Source organism: Panulirus ornatus, chromosome 3 (assembly GCF_036320965.1).
Source record: "Panulirus ornatus isolate Po-2019 chromosome 3, ASM3632096v1, whole genome shotgun sequence".
Taxonomy (NCBI): Eukaryota; Metazoa; Arthropoda; class Malacostraca; order Decapoda; family Palinuridae; genus Panulirus; species Panulirus ornatus.
This window is the reverse complement of record NC_092226.1, coordinates 69,133,557-69,153,781: the sequence shown is the minus strand read 5'-3', so window position 1 is coordinate 69,153,781 and position 20,225 is coordinate 69,133,557. Positions and strand designations below refer to the sequence as shown.

The following is a 20,225-nucleotide window of genomic DNA, read 5'->3' as shown; positions in this document are numbered from 1 at the left end:
TTTGTATTCCTTGGGGTGAAAACGCACTGAATAGTCCCTCCTTATAGCACGTCGAAACATTCAGCTGGAGTTGATTCTGTTTTACAGTGATATATTGATCGACGTACGTAGTGCACATAGACTTAGATGCGTAGCTTATTTTCGCCTGACATCATCGCAAGTATACGAAAAAACTCCACCCAATCAAAACAAGGGAGAGACTCTCGGCTGAGGAAGTAAGCGAGACATGTAGCTTTGCTGCAGTTAGGGCGTGATCTCTTTATGTTTCCCGGGGTTTTGAGTCATCGTGTCGGTGGAGTTCAGTCGTGGCTCGGCTGGTGTATTTACTCCTGTTTCGGGTGTGTTTTCCGCTTGCATTACTGGGAAAACGCAAGATCGTACACATGATATCAATTAAACAACTTTACACAGCCTATACAAGTGCCTAGGCCAGAGAAAACAAATGTCTTTGTCGCGTCATGTCCTCGTCAACCCTTGCGCGCCAGGCATGAAACGCACGTGATGCCTTCTCCTAGCCCAATGTAAGCTCTCGCGCTACTGGCCGATAGCTTCACATAGAAACTGCCAGAGCCAATGGGAGCGCGCGAGACATTCTGAGCCACTCGAAGCAAGGTGGCTATGAGATTTTGACATTAGTTGGCTTACAGACGTTGTGAAGTGAGGGTGTGCGCGGTCCGGCGTTTCGTCCGCGGCTTTCACGTGGATTTATTTATTTCAACTACGAATATGAGCTTGGCTGTGCTTCTCCAGGCTGCAGAATATATCGAACGGCGGGAGCGGGGTAAGGATATTTTACTACGGTTGCTCTTTCATTCTTTCGCATCTTTGAGGGTGGAAAATACTTCTACATCGATTTTAAACAGGCATGTGCCATTCAGGACCAAGCTCCTATGGAGATCTGATCATTTTTACTTACCCAGTAAAACTTCCGATACCTGCAGCCCTTCAGGGATAGTTTAAAGTGAAGCACCAGAGCAGGATGGGTGTCAGACGGCCTTAAACGAGAGGTGGATGGCATCCGCTGCGGGCAGGCGAGGAAAGCAACGTGGGCGCTTTGTTATCATTGTCCATGTGGAATTTGTGATTGTTGTAAGACTGGATGACAGTGCGAGTTACCCAAGTGTATCATCGTCTGGTATTACCGATCTCGACCTTGGCTCTCATGCCTCAGAAAAGAGCCAGCAGCTACATGAACGACTGCAATAAAAGAAGGTTGAGCTGCACGTGACAATGACTTGTGCAGCGTAGCCATAAGGACGCTTCTGTCACACTTAGTTAACCTCGCGTTACTCTGTCGCTGGGCTGGATATTGGACACAGTTTTATTTATATTTATTGAATGATTTACGATAGTCTGTTGCTCTTCACGATTTTTCAGATTTCCTATTTTGCAATCAATAGTGTATCATTTCATATTAGAACTTGTTTCGTCACGTATTTGCAGATAAATTAAGATAGTTGATACATTATTTGATATTGATTTGTGTGTGGTATAGATTATTTCTTGAAATTTCGTACTAGAAAGGCTAGGAATTGTGATACACGAATGTAAAACTATTATGACAGTGCGTGCATCAGCAGGAACACTGGCACTATCAAGTAGAATTGATGGAAGGGTACCATATGATCCAGTAACATTACTTCTTGGTGAAATGAAAAAGAAAAAGTGATGTTTAGTGACTTGTAATGATACATTTTTAGAGATTTTTTTTTTTTTTTTTAGAAAACGATTATATCTTCTGAATGAAAGAAATATCTCCGAGTGATGCTTGTGGTACAGTTTTAGTATTAAGATCAATATTGATAACTTGATTGTGTAGTACAAGGCTCTGGTTTGTGGCCAAAACTGAACATGATGTACATGATAATGACTGACTAGTGTTTGTATCTTTTTTTTCAGTCTTTTCGTGTATCTTATGATGTATATTGTTGGTGTCACTGTAAATGCACAGAGCAGAATTTATATTCACATTTGGAGTGATATGTATTAGCCGATTATGATCTTGGCTTTGCTGAAATTACGGTATATTCATTAAGTACACTTACCACGCGGAAATATCCATGTGTCTTAGAGTTTCTCAGGAGTTTATAATACGTGTTTGATAGTGATACACCTCTATAAACGAAACTAGTTCTTGGGGTGAATCTCCTCGTTTTTGATTTCTCTCAGTAACATGTAAGGTGTTTGTTAATATTCAAGGATTCGAAATAGATTTCCACAGTGGGTTTATCAGTGTGCCGGAATGATATAGAAAAGTTACCCTTCGGTATACGGAAGGGCTAATTTTAGTGGAATTGTATGGTTCGTAAAAAGTGATGCTGGCATTTTGTATTATATTCTGTGGTTACCTTTGATATTCACGAGAAACATTTACATTTTTCTCTTTTTTTTTTCCTGTGGTTGGTAGAAGGGACTAACAGCCTTCAAGAATTTATATATGAAAATAATTGGATTGCGAGCATGTGCAGTCGCCTGGCCTCTCGAGTCAGTGAACTCTTACCTTTGGGGTTCTGTATATCTAATTTGATTGTTTAGAAGAATTGTTTATTTTGATATGCTATTGTATGTTTACTCTTTAGATAAAGTCTCAGATTCTTAGAGTAGTATTATATTATTCTATAGTGTAGTTAGTTTATTAAGATAATGATACATCACATACTCTGCTCGTAGGATATAATGATTGAAAACTAGATTTGGAATTATATGTCGACCTGGTACCCCAAAGGAGAAATTGAATGATCCAGAGTAAGGGATGTTTATTTGATGTATCTCTGACTGAGAGGTTGTGGTATGTGGCACAGATAGTATTCTTTCGATGATTTTAATGTTTCCTGCTTTATGTTTCAGTAATCTAGCCATGTTCGTATACTTATTTGAATCCAAAGAGGAGTATGAATTATAGCTACAGTTGAATCAGAGTAAGATTTCACTGTGAGTATATGGATTGAGTGTGAGGAAAGGGGCACCTGCGATTAGTGTAATTATTCGCCTGTGGGCCATAACAGGATGTGAGGTCTTAAGGATACGGACCCAAAATTTCAACTCGGTTATTTTAGGTAGATTTGCAAGCAGATGATAATGTGGACAGCCAGACCTGTCAGAAAGTTATGGATGGTAGATATTATTCGATACAATTTTTTGTGGGATATTTTGGGAGTGACTGCAATGCAATCCTCTTAAGAATTTAGTTTAACTCATAATGGTTAGTCCATGAGATTTCATGTCTACTTTCCTAACACTTACGATATATCTTCCTTGAAAAGTTGGCCATTTATACTTACTTGTAGAGAAGGCCATTATGAAAAAAAAAATCATGTTTTCCATTCGGCCTTACCTTGATTTGTAGGAATGCTGTGACACTTACCTTAATGATGATAAAAAGTGTTAAAGGATTTGACATCCTCAGGAGTATATGTAAGGAATCAGTTTAAGATTTAAAGTAACTTATGAACCTGATTAGTATGTTTATGGGCCCCCATGGTTTAGGGGTTAACACCGTTCCAGACCATGACGCAATCACGGGCCGCTCAGGGTCGAAAACATAGGTTGGAATCCTTGTTGCGGTAATCGGCTCACAGTCAGCCCTAGCTGTTTATCTGTCTTTAGGAATTGTTCAACAATATAGGTTCCTGGCTCAGTCTAGGGTATATAAGATGTGATCCTGTTAACATCTACTGGCGTCTTCGTATATTTTCCTCCGTTTGTGATTTGTTGTTATTTTCTTCCGGAGATGTGCTTAAATATACGAAAGCGCTTAAGCAATTTTTCCTGCTTTGATTATCCCGCACGGTCTACAAGTTCATACGTGATTGTCACATGTGTGCTTCGTGTATATATATATATATATATATATATATATATATATATATATATATATATATCTTCCCGACAAGAATACTTTTATGTGCTGATCTTTTTATATGGCGGAATTGTTGAGTTGTAAGATGTTCAAAGATCATTCACAGCCCACGTTGGCTTTTGCCAAACTTCAGTTCTGTAGGGAATGAAATAGAGTTGTCAATCTACAACATTCTCGAGAGAGAGAGAGAGAGAGAGAGAGAGAGAGAGAGAGAGAGAGAGAGAGAGAGAGAGAGAGAGGATTTACGCACGGAAGGCTTTGGGAGGCATCGTATTAAATTCAAAATTCATTCCAAGTTGGGAAGACAGAACTTGGAAAACTCGGTAAAATAACGCAACTTGAATATCAGGTTACCTTAAATACAGCATGAGAAGAAACTGGTCAGCAAGAGAGTACAACGCATCGAACAGAAGGAATAAACAGGTTGTATCTAATAACCCAGGTTGTAAAGAATGCGTGTCTGCTTGGCGCGATGTTCAACAGCCTGGCCAATGTGATGAGCAATAGCGACGCTATCCATACTCTCCGACTGCCATGTGAAGATTACTAGCAGTGTCCTTGACGCAACTGAGGACATACAAAAGATTAAAAAAAAATTCGCCTTATTTCCTATATTAAAAATGACAGTTGTTTTTGTTCATCCTCAGTAGACATAGATTCGTAGTGATACATTGATGCCAAAAATATAAGAAAATATGTTAAGGAATAGTTGACCAGCTACATTGATGCCAAAAATATAAGAACGTATGTTAAGGAATAGTTGACCAGCTGTTCAACAGCCATTCTAGTTAAATTTTTTCCAAGTGTCTTAATACAAACAATAGTTAAACCAGCATTTATTTGATAGGTCTTTTGTTAAGAACTTTCTTCAGAAGGAAGCTGTGAAACGTTTTTAACTGATATTACAGAAATCAGTAATTCTTCTGGTACACAAGATAGTAGATAAAGTTTAGGTCAGTACTGTTTTATAAATCCATGTCCAATCAGTCGGGTATGGCTGTGGTAATTGCGAATGCTTCGCCACAGTACACAGATGAATTAATCTTATATGATCTAGAGGAATGAATCCTGAAGTCTACAAACTCAATGGAGCTGGCGCTATTTTCACACCAGTTTATTTTTTTTTCATAAATTTCGATGTCCTCCGTCACAATAGGTACATTATCAGCGTTTATAAACACTGCCCCTAGAATATGTTAGTAACCTAATCATTAATGTCAACAGAAAACGTTAATTCAGATTTATCCTGCGCCTCAGCTGAATACAAATTAACTAAACAGAACGGACTGATCAGTTCTCAGAATAGTTTTAGTATTGATTTCTATTCGATCATGTTGTGGCTTCTTGCGTGCCTTGCGGGGGCAGATGCATTAGTTGTAATTGTTGTATTGCTATTTTTATAAGCCTCAATAGTTGTGTTATCGGGGCTTTTTTTTTGCTTGGGTTAAGTTACATAATATATTATTGCCATTATAACCCATATAGTTGAGGATCTAAAACATACTAATTTTGGCCACAGAACTCGTAACTTAGCCCAAGCCCACTTTATACACTTCCAGCACTAATAAGCTAATCTAGTGTAACCTAAACCACTTTATACTCAAGTTCAACACTAAGCTAACCTAGTGTAACCTAACCCACTTATACTCAGATTCAACACTAATAAGCTAATCTAGTGTAACCTAACTCATTTTATAGTCAAGTCCAACACTAATAAGCTAATCTAGTGTAACCTAACTCATTTTATAGTCAAGTCCAACACTAATAAGCTAACCTAGTGTAACCTAACCCACTTTATACTCAAGTTCAACACTTGGCTAACCTAGTTTTATCTCATAACCGGAACCTTAACGAAGGCAAGTATTATGTTGGACAAAGTAGTATTACAGGTGCGGTAATTCTGATGTGATTCAAATTCGCAGTGATGTAGTAAGGATTGAAATAAGTAAGCGGGCGCATTGCTGGTTGAATAGAACATTGAGTAAGTGAGCTGGCTCGATGCGTGTTGCTTACCAAGTTAGCCCGTTATAGAATCCTTGTTGCGTAAACACACAGGTGGTCGCATGTTTTACTACCCCACTGTTGATGTGGGAGTATGTAATCAAGGAAGTCGAGAAAAGTACTTTGTGCACTTCAGTGAGAAAAAATGGGATGGCACAAATATTATGTGACTGCTCTTGCTTTGGCAGTGTTTTATTTAGTTTACTTAGTAGGTCAGAAGCTGCATCAGACGATTTTGACCAAAAGTGGGTAAATGATTCGTTTTCTGAAATTTGGTACGGTAGGTTAATCAGATTTTCAGTGGAGTTATGCTAACGTATATCCCAAACCGTTGCATGTTGTAAGTATTCGAAATTAAGTACTCGTATCGAGGGCATTTTATGGGGATTGTTTCCATTTGCATCAGGTAATTATATATAGCATACTGAATCATTGCACCTGCCACAGTTTACCACGAAGTGTACCCGAAATTCCCGCGCAAGTACGGGTGGTAAGGAGCACCGGTGGAAGAACCGTTGGACTGCAAACAAGAAAACGTAGACATGGGAGAAATATGGTTGGCACGTGATGACACAGCTAAACGTCTTCAACTGTGATGATTATCAACGCTTTTAAAAGCTGTGGACAACCAGCTGCCGTTCCTCATGGGGTTGTCGCGAAGGGGGGAATAATTATGAGTCGTAGGAGATTGTGACGCGAGCTCATAATGGGTACAGGTAATCTCTGGTGCAGGAACCTGTTCATGGGTGAAAGTCTGTGTGGGGGCCATCGTCGACGGCCTCTGGAACCCCAGGGAGTTGGGGAAGATAAGGGAAGCCTATCCATCCAATCCCATGTGCTGAAGCAGCGCCATTCGCCATCTGGTGGCTGCCGAGAGTGACAGTTAACAGTGGATCGCCGCGCGCACCGAGAGACCCAGTCCTGGAGAAGTGCCCTTGTGGATGCTGTTTGATCCACCGTGTTCTTGAACTACGAGAATTAACCCTTAAGCGATTGAGGTGAAATCAAATTTAATTACCTAAGGTGATTGCAATTCAGTGCTATGTAAAGGGGAACCCAAAGGGCACGGATAAAACGACTAAAGACATTATTAGTTGCTCTTTTAATCGTTTGAAATCATGTAAATTATCGTTTTAAGGGAAAAAATTTAAAAAGGCTTGTATGATCCCGTACCATTAACCAGGCTTTGTTTGGACAGATGGGCTACAAAAAAAAAAAAGTGTTTGAACGTTGTCTCGAAGGAGCTCTTTTATCGTTTGTGGAATAGCCTTTTACCACCCAAGAACTATGAACTCTGTAATTGAATGGGGAAAAAAAAAAAGAAACCAATTACACTCCATTACAACGGTATGACAAAAGGCCCTGGTCTCCCGAGCGCTGTTGCAGCCTCGTCTCAGACGACTGGTTCTATCATGGCATGAAGGCTTAACCTATGCATTGAAATTGGGTGGGTGGGGGGGATGTGTTAATACCGTGAAACCTGACTGACCTGGTGCACTTTAGAGGAATTTGTGTAATTTAATGTGTCGAAGTCTGCTGGGAAATGTCGGACACGTGGTCAGTACATGGCTAAGATTATATATATATATATATATATATATATATATATATATATATATTTTTTTTTTTTTTTTTTTTTTTTTTTTTTCCGCTGTCTCCCGCGTTTGTGAGGTAGCGCAAGGGAACAGACGAAAGAAATGGCCCAACCCACCCCCATACACATGTATATACATACGTCCACACACGCAAATATACATACCTACACAGCTTTCCATGGTTTACCCCAGACGCTTCACATGCCTTGATTCAATCCACTGACAGCACGTCAACCCCGGTATACCACATCGCTCCAATTCACTCTATTCCTTGCCCTCCTTTCACCCTCCTGCACGTGAGGTAGCGCAAGGAAACAGACGAAAGAATGGCCCAACCCACCCACATGCTCATGTATATAATACATACACGTCCACACACGCACAAATACATACCTATACATGTCATCGTATAAACGTATACAGACATATACATATATACATATGTATATAATTCATACTAGCTGCCTTTATTCATTTCCGTCGCCACCACGCCACACATAAAGTAACAACCCCCACCCCCCGCATGCGCGCGAGGTAGCGCTAGGAAAAGACAACAAAGGCCACATTCGTTCACACTCAGTCTCTTAGCTGTCATGTATAATGCACCGAAACCAGAGCTCCCTTTCCGCATCCAGGCCCCTCAAAACTTTCCATGGTTTACCCCAGACACTTTACATGTCCTGGTTCAATCCATTGACAGCACGTCGACCCTGGTATACCACATCGTTCAGATTCACTATTCCTTGCACGCCTTTCACCCTCCTGCATGTTCAGGCTCCGATCGCTCAAAATTTTTTTCACTCTATCCTTCCACCTCCAGTTTGGTCTCCCACTTCTCCTCGTTACCCCCACCTTTGACACATATATTCTCTTTGTCAGTCTTTCCTCACTCATTCTCTCCATGTAACCAGACCATTTCAAAACACCCTCTTCTGCTCTCTCAACCACACTTTTTATTACCTCACACCTCTCTTACCCCATTCATTACTTACTCGATCAAACCACCTCACACTACATATATATATTTGGACAACCCGTTCAGCATCGATTTGAAATGAAGCAATTGTCATATATCGGTGTTGGGGGTTACTTATGCCCGACATATCACATTACCGTTGGGATCTTTCTAACGGCCTGTTCCCTATCCGACAGATAGAAAAATATTTCTTTTTCAGGTCACATTCCTCTAAAGGGGTCTCTACCGAGGATGTCACGATGTGACATGCCGGGTTGAAAAGATCTCTGGTGTTGCGTGATCTGCTGGGTAGGAAAGCTTCAAGGCTAATGTGACTTGCCAAGTAGAAATTCCCGTAGGGAAGGGTGACCGCAATAATTTTACCTCTGTTACTCAAAATTGCGTCCCTCTTCCCACATTTCAACTCATTTACAGATATGGAAATAAGTACATACGTGTACATATATATGTCTTGATAAACATATATAGTTATGTTTCCGTGATTACATGTGTATGTAGTTTGGGAAGAAAAACGTAGGTTTGCCTATATAGGAAAGTAAGAAATATGGAATTATGACGGTGCAAATATTGTTATCCGGTTAAATTTGAACTAACTTTCTAATGCGATGGCTAGGAATTTAGATATTAGACACGTACATGAAATGTTTTGAATTTCTATAAACGTTTGGCATTGGCTAATCCGAGACTAGAACCCATGATCCTTGGAGAGTAAGCAGCACGCATTGTTATCAGCTGACAGGTGGACCTGATGAATCACTACTGAGACAGGAGAACTGGTCCTGTATGTGACAAAGCTATATGAAGTAATTTGGAAACTTGATAACCAGTAATCATGAAGTACGACGCACGTAATTCTCATCCTTATCGAAGTATTTAAATAGGTTGAATGATTTAGTTTAAGGGCGTTATTATACGTCTAACGCCTTTTGTAATGACAGAGATTAAGACAGGGTTAAGGAGATACGAATGGCAACACAATGCTTTCTTGGGTAAGTACGGAGTAGTGTAGTTCAGGTGGCAAGGTGCTTCCGTTGGTGTACGATTGGGGTGAAGAGTAAGGTGGGATGCTGTAGGCAAGCTTGAGAGTGAGTCTCGTTGGCGCTGTTGTCGGTGCAGGAGGTGAAGCAAGAATGTCCCGTAAGAGTGGTGCGTCATTGCCTGTGGTCTCACGATGCTGCTACAGGAGAGGTGGCGTGCCTTGGATCACAGGGTGTGCCGCAGAAGGGACGGGGGGGGGGGGGGTTAGTGAACTACGTCTTGGTTCTAGGATACTGGTACGGTAAGTAGATGGGAGGCGGTTTAGGTGGGTTCCGTTGTTCGAAAAGCGCGCGGCGGTTGCCTTAATAGGATTTGCTGTAGGGGAAGAAACGTAGGCGAGATCTGTAGGAAGTGTGGAAGGCGGACGTCGACTATGTCACACGAGGATCCGGCTGGCGAAGGCCATGGGACTCGGAGTCGCATGGCGAACGTTTCCGGGTGCTAACGTGCAACATCGGTGTCCAGAAGGCCGTGGGCTGACTTTGACTGGGTATTTGTAAGAGGAATTTGAGAGGGTGTGGCCGCCAAATTCGTCACGACGTGCCTCTGAAGTTTGATTTAAGATCTCCCGTAGCGAAGGTCAGAAGTGTCAAACCGCTTCAGGGACGTACGTGGTTAGGTCTCATGAGGCCATGCGAGGTCCTTTTGTCAATTGCGGCAGCGCCCCAGGTGTCACGGTCAGGTCGTGGGTTTGATTTCACCACGGCGTCAGATGGCTCTCAAAGAGAGAGAGAGACGTCGGACGTGTGGTAGCGTCTCATCGGAGAATAGCGCCTCTCAAATGTCTCCCTTTTACGTTCAGTTCTTTACTTTCCAATTTGAGCCCGAGTTTTATTTATTTTCATTTGCCTCACCGCAGTATGTCATCGTGAAAACTCCCTGCCCGCGTACTGTTTAGATAAGGACCTGCAACATTTTAAATGTAGAGTATTTGTGCATCTGTGGTTTCATCCCACATAATATGCGAAGGCAAACTTTTACATGCGTAAAGGCTTATGTTATCATTGAATTTATTGCCTGCTGACATAGGCCTCATTTCCTGTTGGTAGTGAGGAAAAAAGTAGCAGTGACGGGGTCTTTTTGATTCATGAACTTTTAGATTTTAGGTTGCAGTTTTTCAGTAAAGAGATATATGACTGTATATATGTACATGTTCTCGCAAGGGCTGGGTATGCATGGGGTCTTGTCAGTCATGTACCGTGTCCGGAAATGTCTCACGGGTTAAAACTATTGTTCGTTCTGTCGTAGTGGTTGAAATGTACAGCCGTGGACAGAACAATGCGCCCTCTACAAGGTCACGGTTATCATTATTTTTACTTTTAATGGGGGTTTATGGTAACTTTGACCTTTGTGTGACACGGTAATCAATAGTTGCGTTTCTGAGGTCGGGAGAACACAGCCCCTGGAGTAAGACGAAATCATGTTGTATAGATGTCAAGTTATGGCGGGAAACTGATATATATATATATATATATATATATATATATATATATATATATATATATATATATATATATATATATATATTATTTTGCTTTGTCGCTGTCTCCCGCGTTTGCGAGGTAGCGCAAGGAAACAGACGAAAGAATGGCCCAACCCACCCACATACGCATGTATATACATACACGTCCACACACGCAAATATACATACCTATACATCCCAACGTATATATATATATATATATATATATATATATATATATATATATATATATATATATATATATATATATACAGACATATACATATATACACATGTACATAATTCATACTGTCTGCCTTTATTTATTCCCATCGCCACCTCGCCACACATGGAATAACTACCCCCTCCCCCCTCATGTGTGCGAGGTAGCGCTAGGAAAAGACAACAAAGGCCACATTCGTTCACACTCACTCTCTAGATGTCATGTAATAATGCACCGAAACCACAGCTCCCTTTCCACATCCAGGCCCCACAGAACTTTCCATGGTTCACCCCAGACGCTTCACATGCCCTGGTTCAATCCATTGACAGCACGTCAACCCCGGTATACCACATCGTTCCAGTTCACTCTATTCCTTGCACGCCTTTCACCCTCCTGCATGTTCAGGCCCCGATCACTCAAAATCTTTTTCACTCTACTTTCCACCTCCAGTTTGGTCTCCCACTTCTCCTCGTTCCCTCCACCTCTGACACATATATCCTCTTCGTCAATCTTTCCTCCCTCATTCTCTCCAAGTGACCAAACCACTTCAAAACACCCTCTTCTGCTCTCTCAACCACACTCTTTTTATTTCCCCACATCTCTCTTACCCTATTATTACTTACTCGATCAAACCACCTCACACCACATATTGTCCTCAAACATCTCATTTCCAGCACATCCACCCTCCTGCGCACAACTCTATCCATAGCCCACGCCTCGCAACCATACAACATTGTTGGAACCACTATTCCTTCAAACATACCCATTTTTGCTTTCTGAGATAATGTTCTCGACTTCCAAACATTCTTCAAGGCTCCCAGAATTTTCGCCCCCTCCCCCACCCTATGATTCACTTCTGCTTCCATGGTTCCATCCGCTGCCAGATCCGCTGCGACGGAGTATAAAAAGAAAAAAAAAAAAAAAAAAAGAAAATATATATATATATATATATATATATATATATATATATATATATATATATTCCCTGGGGATAGGGGAGAAAGAATACTTCCCACGTATTCCCTGCGTGTCGTAGAAGGCGACTAAAAGGGAAGGGAGCGGGAGGCTGGAAATCCTCCCCTCTCTCTTTTTTTTTTTTTTTTTCTTTTTTTTTTTCCAAAAGAAGGAACAGAGAAGAGGGCCAGGTGAGGATATTCCCTCAAAGACCCAGTCCTCTGTTCTTAACGCTACCTCGCTATCGCGGGAAATGGCAAATAGTATAGTATAGTATAGTATAGTATAGTATGGTTGTTTAATTTGTTTATGGATGGGGTTGTTAGGGAGGTAAATGCAAGAGTCTTGGAAAGAGGGGCAAGTATGAAGTCTGTTGGGGATGAGAGAGCTTGGGAAGTGAGTCAGTTGTTGTTCGCTGATGATACAGCGCTGGTGGCGGATTCATGTGAGAAACTGCAGAAGCTGGTGACGGAGTTTGGTAAAGTGTGTGGAAGAAGAAAGTTAAGAGTAAATGTGAATAAGAGCAAGGTTATTAGGTACAGTAGGGTTGAGGGTCAAGTCAATTGGGAGGTGAGTTTGAATGGTGAAAAACTGGAGGAAGTGAAGTGTTTTAGATATCTTGGAGTGGATCTGTCAGCGGATGGAACCATGGAAGCGGAAGTGGATCATAGGGTGGGGGAGGGGGCGAAAATTTTGGGAGCCTTGAAAAATGTGTGGAAGTCGAGAACATTATCCCGGAAAGCAAAAATGGGTATGTTTGAAGGAATAGTAGTTCCAACAATGTTGTATGGTTGCGAGGCGTGGGCTATGGATAGAGTTGTGCGCAGGAGGATGGATGTGCTGGAAATGAGATGTTTGAGGACAATGTGTGGTGTGAGGTGGTTTGATCGAGTAAGTAACGTAAGGGTAAGAGAGATGTGTGGAAATAAAAAGAGCGTGGTTGAGAGAGCAGAAGAGGGTGTTTTAAAATGGTTTGGGCACATGGAGAGAATGAGTGAGGAAAGATTGACCAAGAGGATATATGTGTCGGAGGTGGAGGGAACGAGGAGAAGAGGGAGACCAAATTGGAGGTGGAAAGATGGAGTGAAAAAGATTTTGTGTGATCGGGGCCTGAACATGCAGGAGGGTGAAAGGAGGGCAAGGAATAGAGTGAATTGGAGCGATGTGGTATACAGGGGTTGACGTGCTGTCAGTGGATTGAATCAAGGCATGTGAAGCGTCCGGGGTAAACCATGGAAAGCTGTGTAGGTATGTATATTTGTGTGTGTGGACGTGTGTATGTACATGTGTATGGGGGGGGGGTTGGGCCATTTCTTTCGTCTGTTTCCTTGCGCTACCTCGCAAACGCGGGAGACAGCGACAAAGTATAAAAAAAAAAAAAAAAAAAAAAAAAAAAAAATATATATATATATATATATATATATATATATATATATATATATATATATATATATATATATATATATATATATGTGTGTGTGTGTGTGTGTGTGTGTGTGATATATGTATGTTTTATATATATATATATATTCATGACGACCTAGGTAGAGCTTGACTTCAGGAGGAAGCGTTTCCAGAATGTTAGTACATGCACGAAGTGCTGAGGTCAGATTTACAGAAACGAACTGGACGGCAGAGGGGCCTAGGAAATTGACAGGTTTCTTTCCAGGTCGAACGAGCAAGCCACTGTTGAAGTGTAGATGTCAAGTACAGAAACGATTTTTTTTTTGAATTATTGGGCAGACCGCAAAATAGACAGGGTGCTTTCGAGCATCATTCTCCCTTGAGGTAATGATAATAATAATAATGATAATAATGATAAATGATAGATAATAATAATAATAATAATAATAATAATAATAATAATAATGATAATAACAATAATAGTAATAATAAAGGTAATGATAATAATTACAATGATAATAATAATAATAATAATAATAATAATAATAATAATAATAATAATAATGATAATAATAATAATAATAATATTATTACTATTATTATTATTATTATTATTGGACAAAACAAGTAAAGAATGCATATGAGCGAATGAGCCCTTTATTTCGTTATGTTCCTGCCGCTTCCATACAAACGCTGGAAATGGCGAAAACGGAGTCTTTGATAAAGAAAAAGAAAATTGTCATTATTACAGCTTGATTGACAGTGCATAAAGTGTAAAACTATATAACGTTAAGTTAGTGGGTAGTAGGTTGAAGGTGAATTTATTTGGGGAAGGGCAGAGAGGAGGCTGGGTTAGTGGGTTGAGGGTGCCCCTGTAGGGGTAAGGACAGAAGGGAGGCTGGGTGAGTGGGTTGAGGGTGCCCCTGTAGGGGTAAGGACAGAAGGGAGGCTGGGTGAGTGGGTGGTGGGTTGAGGATGGCTGTAGGGGGGTTAATGGCAGAGGGGAGGCTGAGTTGGTGGGTTGAGGGTGGCGGTAAGGACAGAGGGGAGGCTGGGTGAGTTGATGGTGGGTTGAGGATGGCTGCAGAGGGGTGGGTAAGGGCAGAGGGGGAGGCTGGGACTCGCGAGCGATGTTGAGACGGGTCGCTTATATTTTGTTTTAACGCATGCACTTCTGGACTACTTTTGACATGTAACAGACTTTGATAGATCGGTTACATCTGCCGTCACAACCGTTTGCACTCCGCCGATGTTCATTAGCATGTACGTAAGAAGCTAACGACGCTTGAGACGCTAAAATGATACTACGCTGCCAGATGTTATACGTCACAGATGTATTCTTCCGCAGTGGTAGCCACTGAAAAGCACCTGGGAGTTGAACCCGAGGACTTCTTATCCTCCCCCTTCTGCTCCTAAGAGCCCATCAACAGATCCCTTCGCAAATCCTTCAACTCCCACAACATTTTCTCTCCAATCAAGAATCGAGAGATGGTTTTCGTGGATTTTTTTTCAGTATGGTATCAGTCAGTGGTATGTCTTTGTCCCCAGCCTCTGTGCATTAGATGCTGAGACACAGCACCAACGTTATTGATGATAATGATAATGGTAATAATAATGATACTAAGAGTAGTAATAATAATAATGATAATAATGATAATGATAATAATAATAAAATTATAATAATGATAATGATAATAACGGACGATTTATTAATTACAGGCAGCCAAAGGCAGAATGTATATGTAACTGAGTTACACAGCATAAACAGTGGGGTCAAACAGAGGGAGGAGGGGGATTAAACAATGACACACTCTCATCGGGGTGGCAGCCTCCTGATTGATGTTCACACTGGTTGTTCTTGTAGCGGTCTGTGCGAGCTCGGATGGGGTCGATACCGTTGTCATACTTAACTGCAGCTATATATATATATATATATATATATATATATATATATATATATATATATATTTCTGATGATGTAAATCATTAACGAAAGCGCTTGAATCTTCATTAATTTTCCTTGTGGCGAGAGAGAGAGAGAGAGAGAGAGAGAGAGAGAGAGAGAGAGAGAGAATTGGATACCATACATATTGATAAGAACGCATTCTTGTCCACTTTGATATTGTGACTAGATTAACGCTACGACACAAGAGTAGCTGGGAATGTACAGTAAGTTTTGGGGATGTTGACAGAGAGAGATGTACGACGTGTTTTTGCTGAGGGAAGGGATGCATTCGACCATTTCACAGTTTGTAAGAATGTAACATGCGTTCTAGGTTTAGATGAAGAGATGGTATGATCAGTATTGCCGTTAGGTTTGTGAAAATGAAGTAATATATTTGTTAAAGTCTGGAGGTAATTTATATGGAAATATTATTAAATAACGCAAACAAGTGTGTACAAGCCAGTCACAGCGGGTGATATTTTCCTTCAGTCATCTCACCTTATTGTATGGCTAGGATTCCTTATCTCTTCAGAACAAATGTTGAATATTGACAAATTATAACCAGAGCTCTTAAAAGTGTTTACAGAAGTGATTCCATAAGTTAGAACCGTAATAGGAGGAGGGGAAAACGGGAAGAGAGGAATACGAAAGATAGAGAATTTCTTAACTCCGCAACTCGAGAAAGGAAGGTATTAAGACTTCTTAAATCCTCGCGCAGACGTTATTAGTCCTTAGTTTTAAGGTATTTATTGTCTAGATACACACAGACGAAATATCCTTCATATTTTGAATTATGATGAATGAACAATTTAACATGATATATAGCTGGACTGTTTCAAGTTTTATACATTTTATGGAACACTAGCATCTCTTTTACGTTTATTAACTTTAAGGTAAGAAAATATGAAATATTTTTTGTACTTGAAATGTTATTTTCAGACGGAGTGGAGGAAATCATTAGGCCTCAGCTCATTTTGTGTACATTGATGAATGTTGAAACTTTTACCCACGATTTTAATTCGTGTCTTTTCCTCGAATATGTAAACAACGAAGACCTGAGCTGGATCTGCGAACGAAACCTAGAACTCTGTGTCTTGTCTTCTGAAGAAGTAGTGCCAGCTTCCAGAACTGTGTGCCTTCTGTACCCTACCGAGTACTCGGATGTTTCAGTGTTGTGATCACGTCATGAGTTCTTTCAGTATCGGTTTCTACTGATGGTAAACTGCGTTTAATGTTTAAGGCCTTACGTTGCGACGGTATGCTAAGGAATCCATTAATGGTATATGTTGCCTGTGTATAATTACGGTGTGTATGTCAAGGTGCTTGTAATTATCGTTGTGGTGGTCAGGAGGGTTTTTAGAAAGTGCTTTAGTACACATTCCATTGGTTGACGCTGTGGCCATAAAGTACACCGGACGGATCTGAGTGAACGTCTTACGGCTCTGCACCTAACTTTTACTCGAAAGTTCTTTTTAAAAACAGTTGTATTTGCAACTCTTTTAAAAAGTCTTGCACGGGAATACTGGCGTCAGCGGCGAAGATGATATGTAATTACGGTTATTCACTTTGTCCCTCCGTTTGGTGTCAGATACTGCGCTCACCTCCTCTCCACAGAAAATGTTTCCTTGTTTCACGGAAAATGATCGCACCGGGACATCAGTGTTACACGAGACGCGAGTGCCCATGTACTTACCGTTTGCCCTTCAGCATGGTAGGCTTGTCCACCTCCCTAGGCGTAACAGATTAAGGAAAGTGAAGCTGCTCGTGAGGATGTTATCCATTAAAACACACACACACACACATGCGCTCGCTTACAGCAGGGTGATTATCAGACAGTGATAAGGTAGAAACTGCTTCGATGAATCGATAAGTATGGGAGTGGAAGGAAACAAGGGACACATGTCAAGGTTTTACCTCGAAATGGATTGAGGTCACCAGTGGCGTGCCGCAGGGTTCTGTTCTTGGGCTTACTGCTTTACTCGATTTGTGTAAATTCTTGCCAGCAGAGTCCCATTTTAGGATGATAGAAAGAGACACTGTCTTCTGGCAAATAGTGGAATAGCATTTGATTTTATGAATAAAGAGAAGTTCAGAAAACTGTTCATTCATCCTACAGAAGGCCAAAACTTGAATACACTTTTCAACTTTTCTCATCACATGAAGTAGAAGCACAGCTGATGTAGAAGTTCCATAGGAAGGCACCATAGGCGGTACCAGAAGCAAGAGGGGAAGGCTAGAGGCCTTTAATTTTCCATCATGGAAGAAAGTAGAGTAAGTGGTGACTTGATCACACACCCCCTTTTACCAGTTTGATGATGTCAGGTGGGGACAGTTAGTTCTTCGAGATATGCAAGGATAGAACAACCATGCAACCTGAAATCAAGAAAACCTTGTAGAAACGAATTAATGAATTGCTTTTATAGTAAAAGATAGGTGAATGAATGGAATGATATGAATGATGCTATTGTGAGTATACGAGACAGTTAGCAGAAGTTATTTAAACCTATGGGAGTGCTTCCCTCCCCTCCCCATGCATTACAAATAGGTCATTACAGAAGATTTGCAGTATGTACGCCAAGAGACGCAGCCTGGCTTGGGGGGAAAGCCAGCTGTTAAAATTTTGGCTTAATATGCTTATCTTCTGTGTATCATGTGTGTGTGTGTGTGTGTGTGTGTGTGTGTTTTTCATTGTTATAGCTGTCGAGGACGACTTTTTACATCATGATATTATATTTTTCTCTTCTTGTAATGCCTGTGTTATTGTCTTTCCTCCCCCGACAGAGATGGAGCACGGCTATGCCTCAACCCTCCCTATGCCCGACCACTACAGACATTCAAAATCCTCCAAGCGATCGCGGTCCAAATCCAAGTTGCAGAGTAACCGGTAAGTAGAGACCGCTGTTGCTGAAGTAATATATTTTTTGTTATGGTTGCTGGACCTCTTTTTTTTCTTCATTCTCTTTTCTTCCTAGGCAGCATTTATTTAAAGTTATGTATAGTTTTTTTTTTTTCAATCCTTTCAGTATATTTGGGTTATTGCTTGAACTACAAAGGCTAAGTTAACTTTATGGGATTACACCACCTGTGTCGGGGGGAAAAGTATTGATTTGGGGAAAATTAGTTTCGTGTGGCAAAACATTTTTTTTTGAGGATAAATTATAGAATGTTTTAACGTTTTTTTTTTTTGTGTGGATTAGAAGAATCATTTTGGGATCGAGTTTTTTTTTTTCTGTTCATGATTGTATCTATTGTAACTTTGTTTTACTACGTATTACCTCATCCCGTAGGAAGTTTGTTCCCATCTTACCGCATAGGAAGTCCATGAAATGAATCATCTCACCTGCCAGGGGGGAGGGAGGCGATGTTGGCTGTATAACTGCTACGTAGTGTTATCGGCTGCAGTCTGAGGATATATGTTAATAACAAGTCGTATGTAAGGGCTTGGGGTGTGTTGCTGTTTCCAAGGACAGAGCCGGCTGAAGTGAAATGTTTGACAACTCGGTAGATTTTCCCGTCCTATCCAGACGACACGATGGGTGTTTGTAAGCTGCCATGGCAATATTTTTTTTTTTTTTTTTTGAAAGAAAGAAGCTCACCCAGGGCGTACCTTGTGGGGGCAGCGATCATGAACAAAATGTTGCAAAATCGGGAGGGCATTCATCATCCAAAATCAGGCATCCTGCTCACGCGAATATTCAAGAGCGAATATATATGTATATTTGCGCCGTTCTTCCCCCTTTTGATTTCTCTAGCCCTGTGGGTTTTGAGTCCCATGAAGGCTGATGTTTACGTCTCAAGTCATGTAGTCCCGAGTGCAACATGAAAATGCATGCACGAGTATTTCCGGTGTAGAATATTTATCGATGAAAACATTTTTTTTATACCTCCTTGCTTGGTAAACAAAGATCAGAAATCGTTGACATTCTAGGTTAAGAAAATTCTCAATGTTTGGTTCACTTAGCGAGCGAGTTGTTTAAAACAACTTGTGCCTGGATGTCAGGGTGTGTGTGGAGTTTTAAACGTTACTATGATTTCTCATGAAATATCGTCTTGGAATGGAAGTTTCCCAACAAAAGATTAGAGAGAGAATACCAAGGGAACTTTTCCGTTGGAAGGCCATCGGATCAGACTAAAATTTGCAGTGTTAGTGTGTCTTTGTGCTTTGTTTGGATGGTAATGGACTCTGCCTGCTTGGGGTTACATCGCCAGTGGACAAACACCTCTGGCGAGGCTGTATCATAAGGTGCACAGTCCCGTGAAAAGAACTTCTCACTTTAGAGGAGTCTGCTTTTACCTGCTACTGGAAGTAGCGCAGCCTTGGACTCCATGAGCCTGTGGAACGGCCGCGGGCCACACCGGGACTCTCATTCGTGGTAATTTGACCTTGGGTTAGTTATGAATAAAAGTGAATATACATGCATGTTGGCCCCCCTCACCGTTGTGTCTTCCGCCCTGGTATGATCTAATCCAAACGCACTTAACGGCCGTTAGGATCACGTCCGGGTGTGCGGCGGTGTCGGACGCAGCCTTCCTAACGGTACTGTTGCATCATTATCATGCCAGTTGTGTTCTGCAGCTGTTTGACGCTAATCTCTGTAGCAACCAGCTGGTGACTCATTCTGATACCCGGAGACTGTCGGATGTTTGTGAGGCCTCACGGATTGATATATATATATATATATATATATATATATATATATATATATATATATATATATATATATATATATATATATATATATATATTATTGTTATTATTACTGACTTG

At 40.9% G+C, this 20,225-nt stretch overlaps 1 protein-coding gene across 5 annotated transcripts in view; it reads left to right on the top strand.

Moving 5' to 3' along the window:
* Window positions 1–640: 640 nt before the first annotated feature.
* The window catches only part of LOC139763143 (max dimerization protein 1-like), a 618,467-nt gene continuing 598,882 nt past the window's right edge, over window positions 641–20,225 (top strand). For all 5 annotated transcript variants that reach the window (XM_071688871.1, XM_071688879.1, XM_071688850.1 and 2 more), the window contains exons 1-2: window positions 641–781; window positions 18,239–18,341. In XM_071688871.1, coding sequence (XP_071544972.1) covers window positions 727–781; window positions 18,239–18,341 — 158 coding nt within the window. In that variant the 5' untranslated portion in view covers window positions 641–726. The remainder of the gene's footprint in view (window positions 782–18,238; window positions 18,342–20,225) is intronic.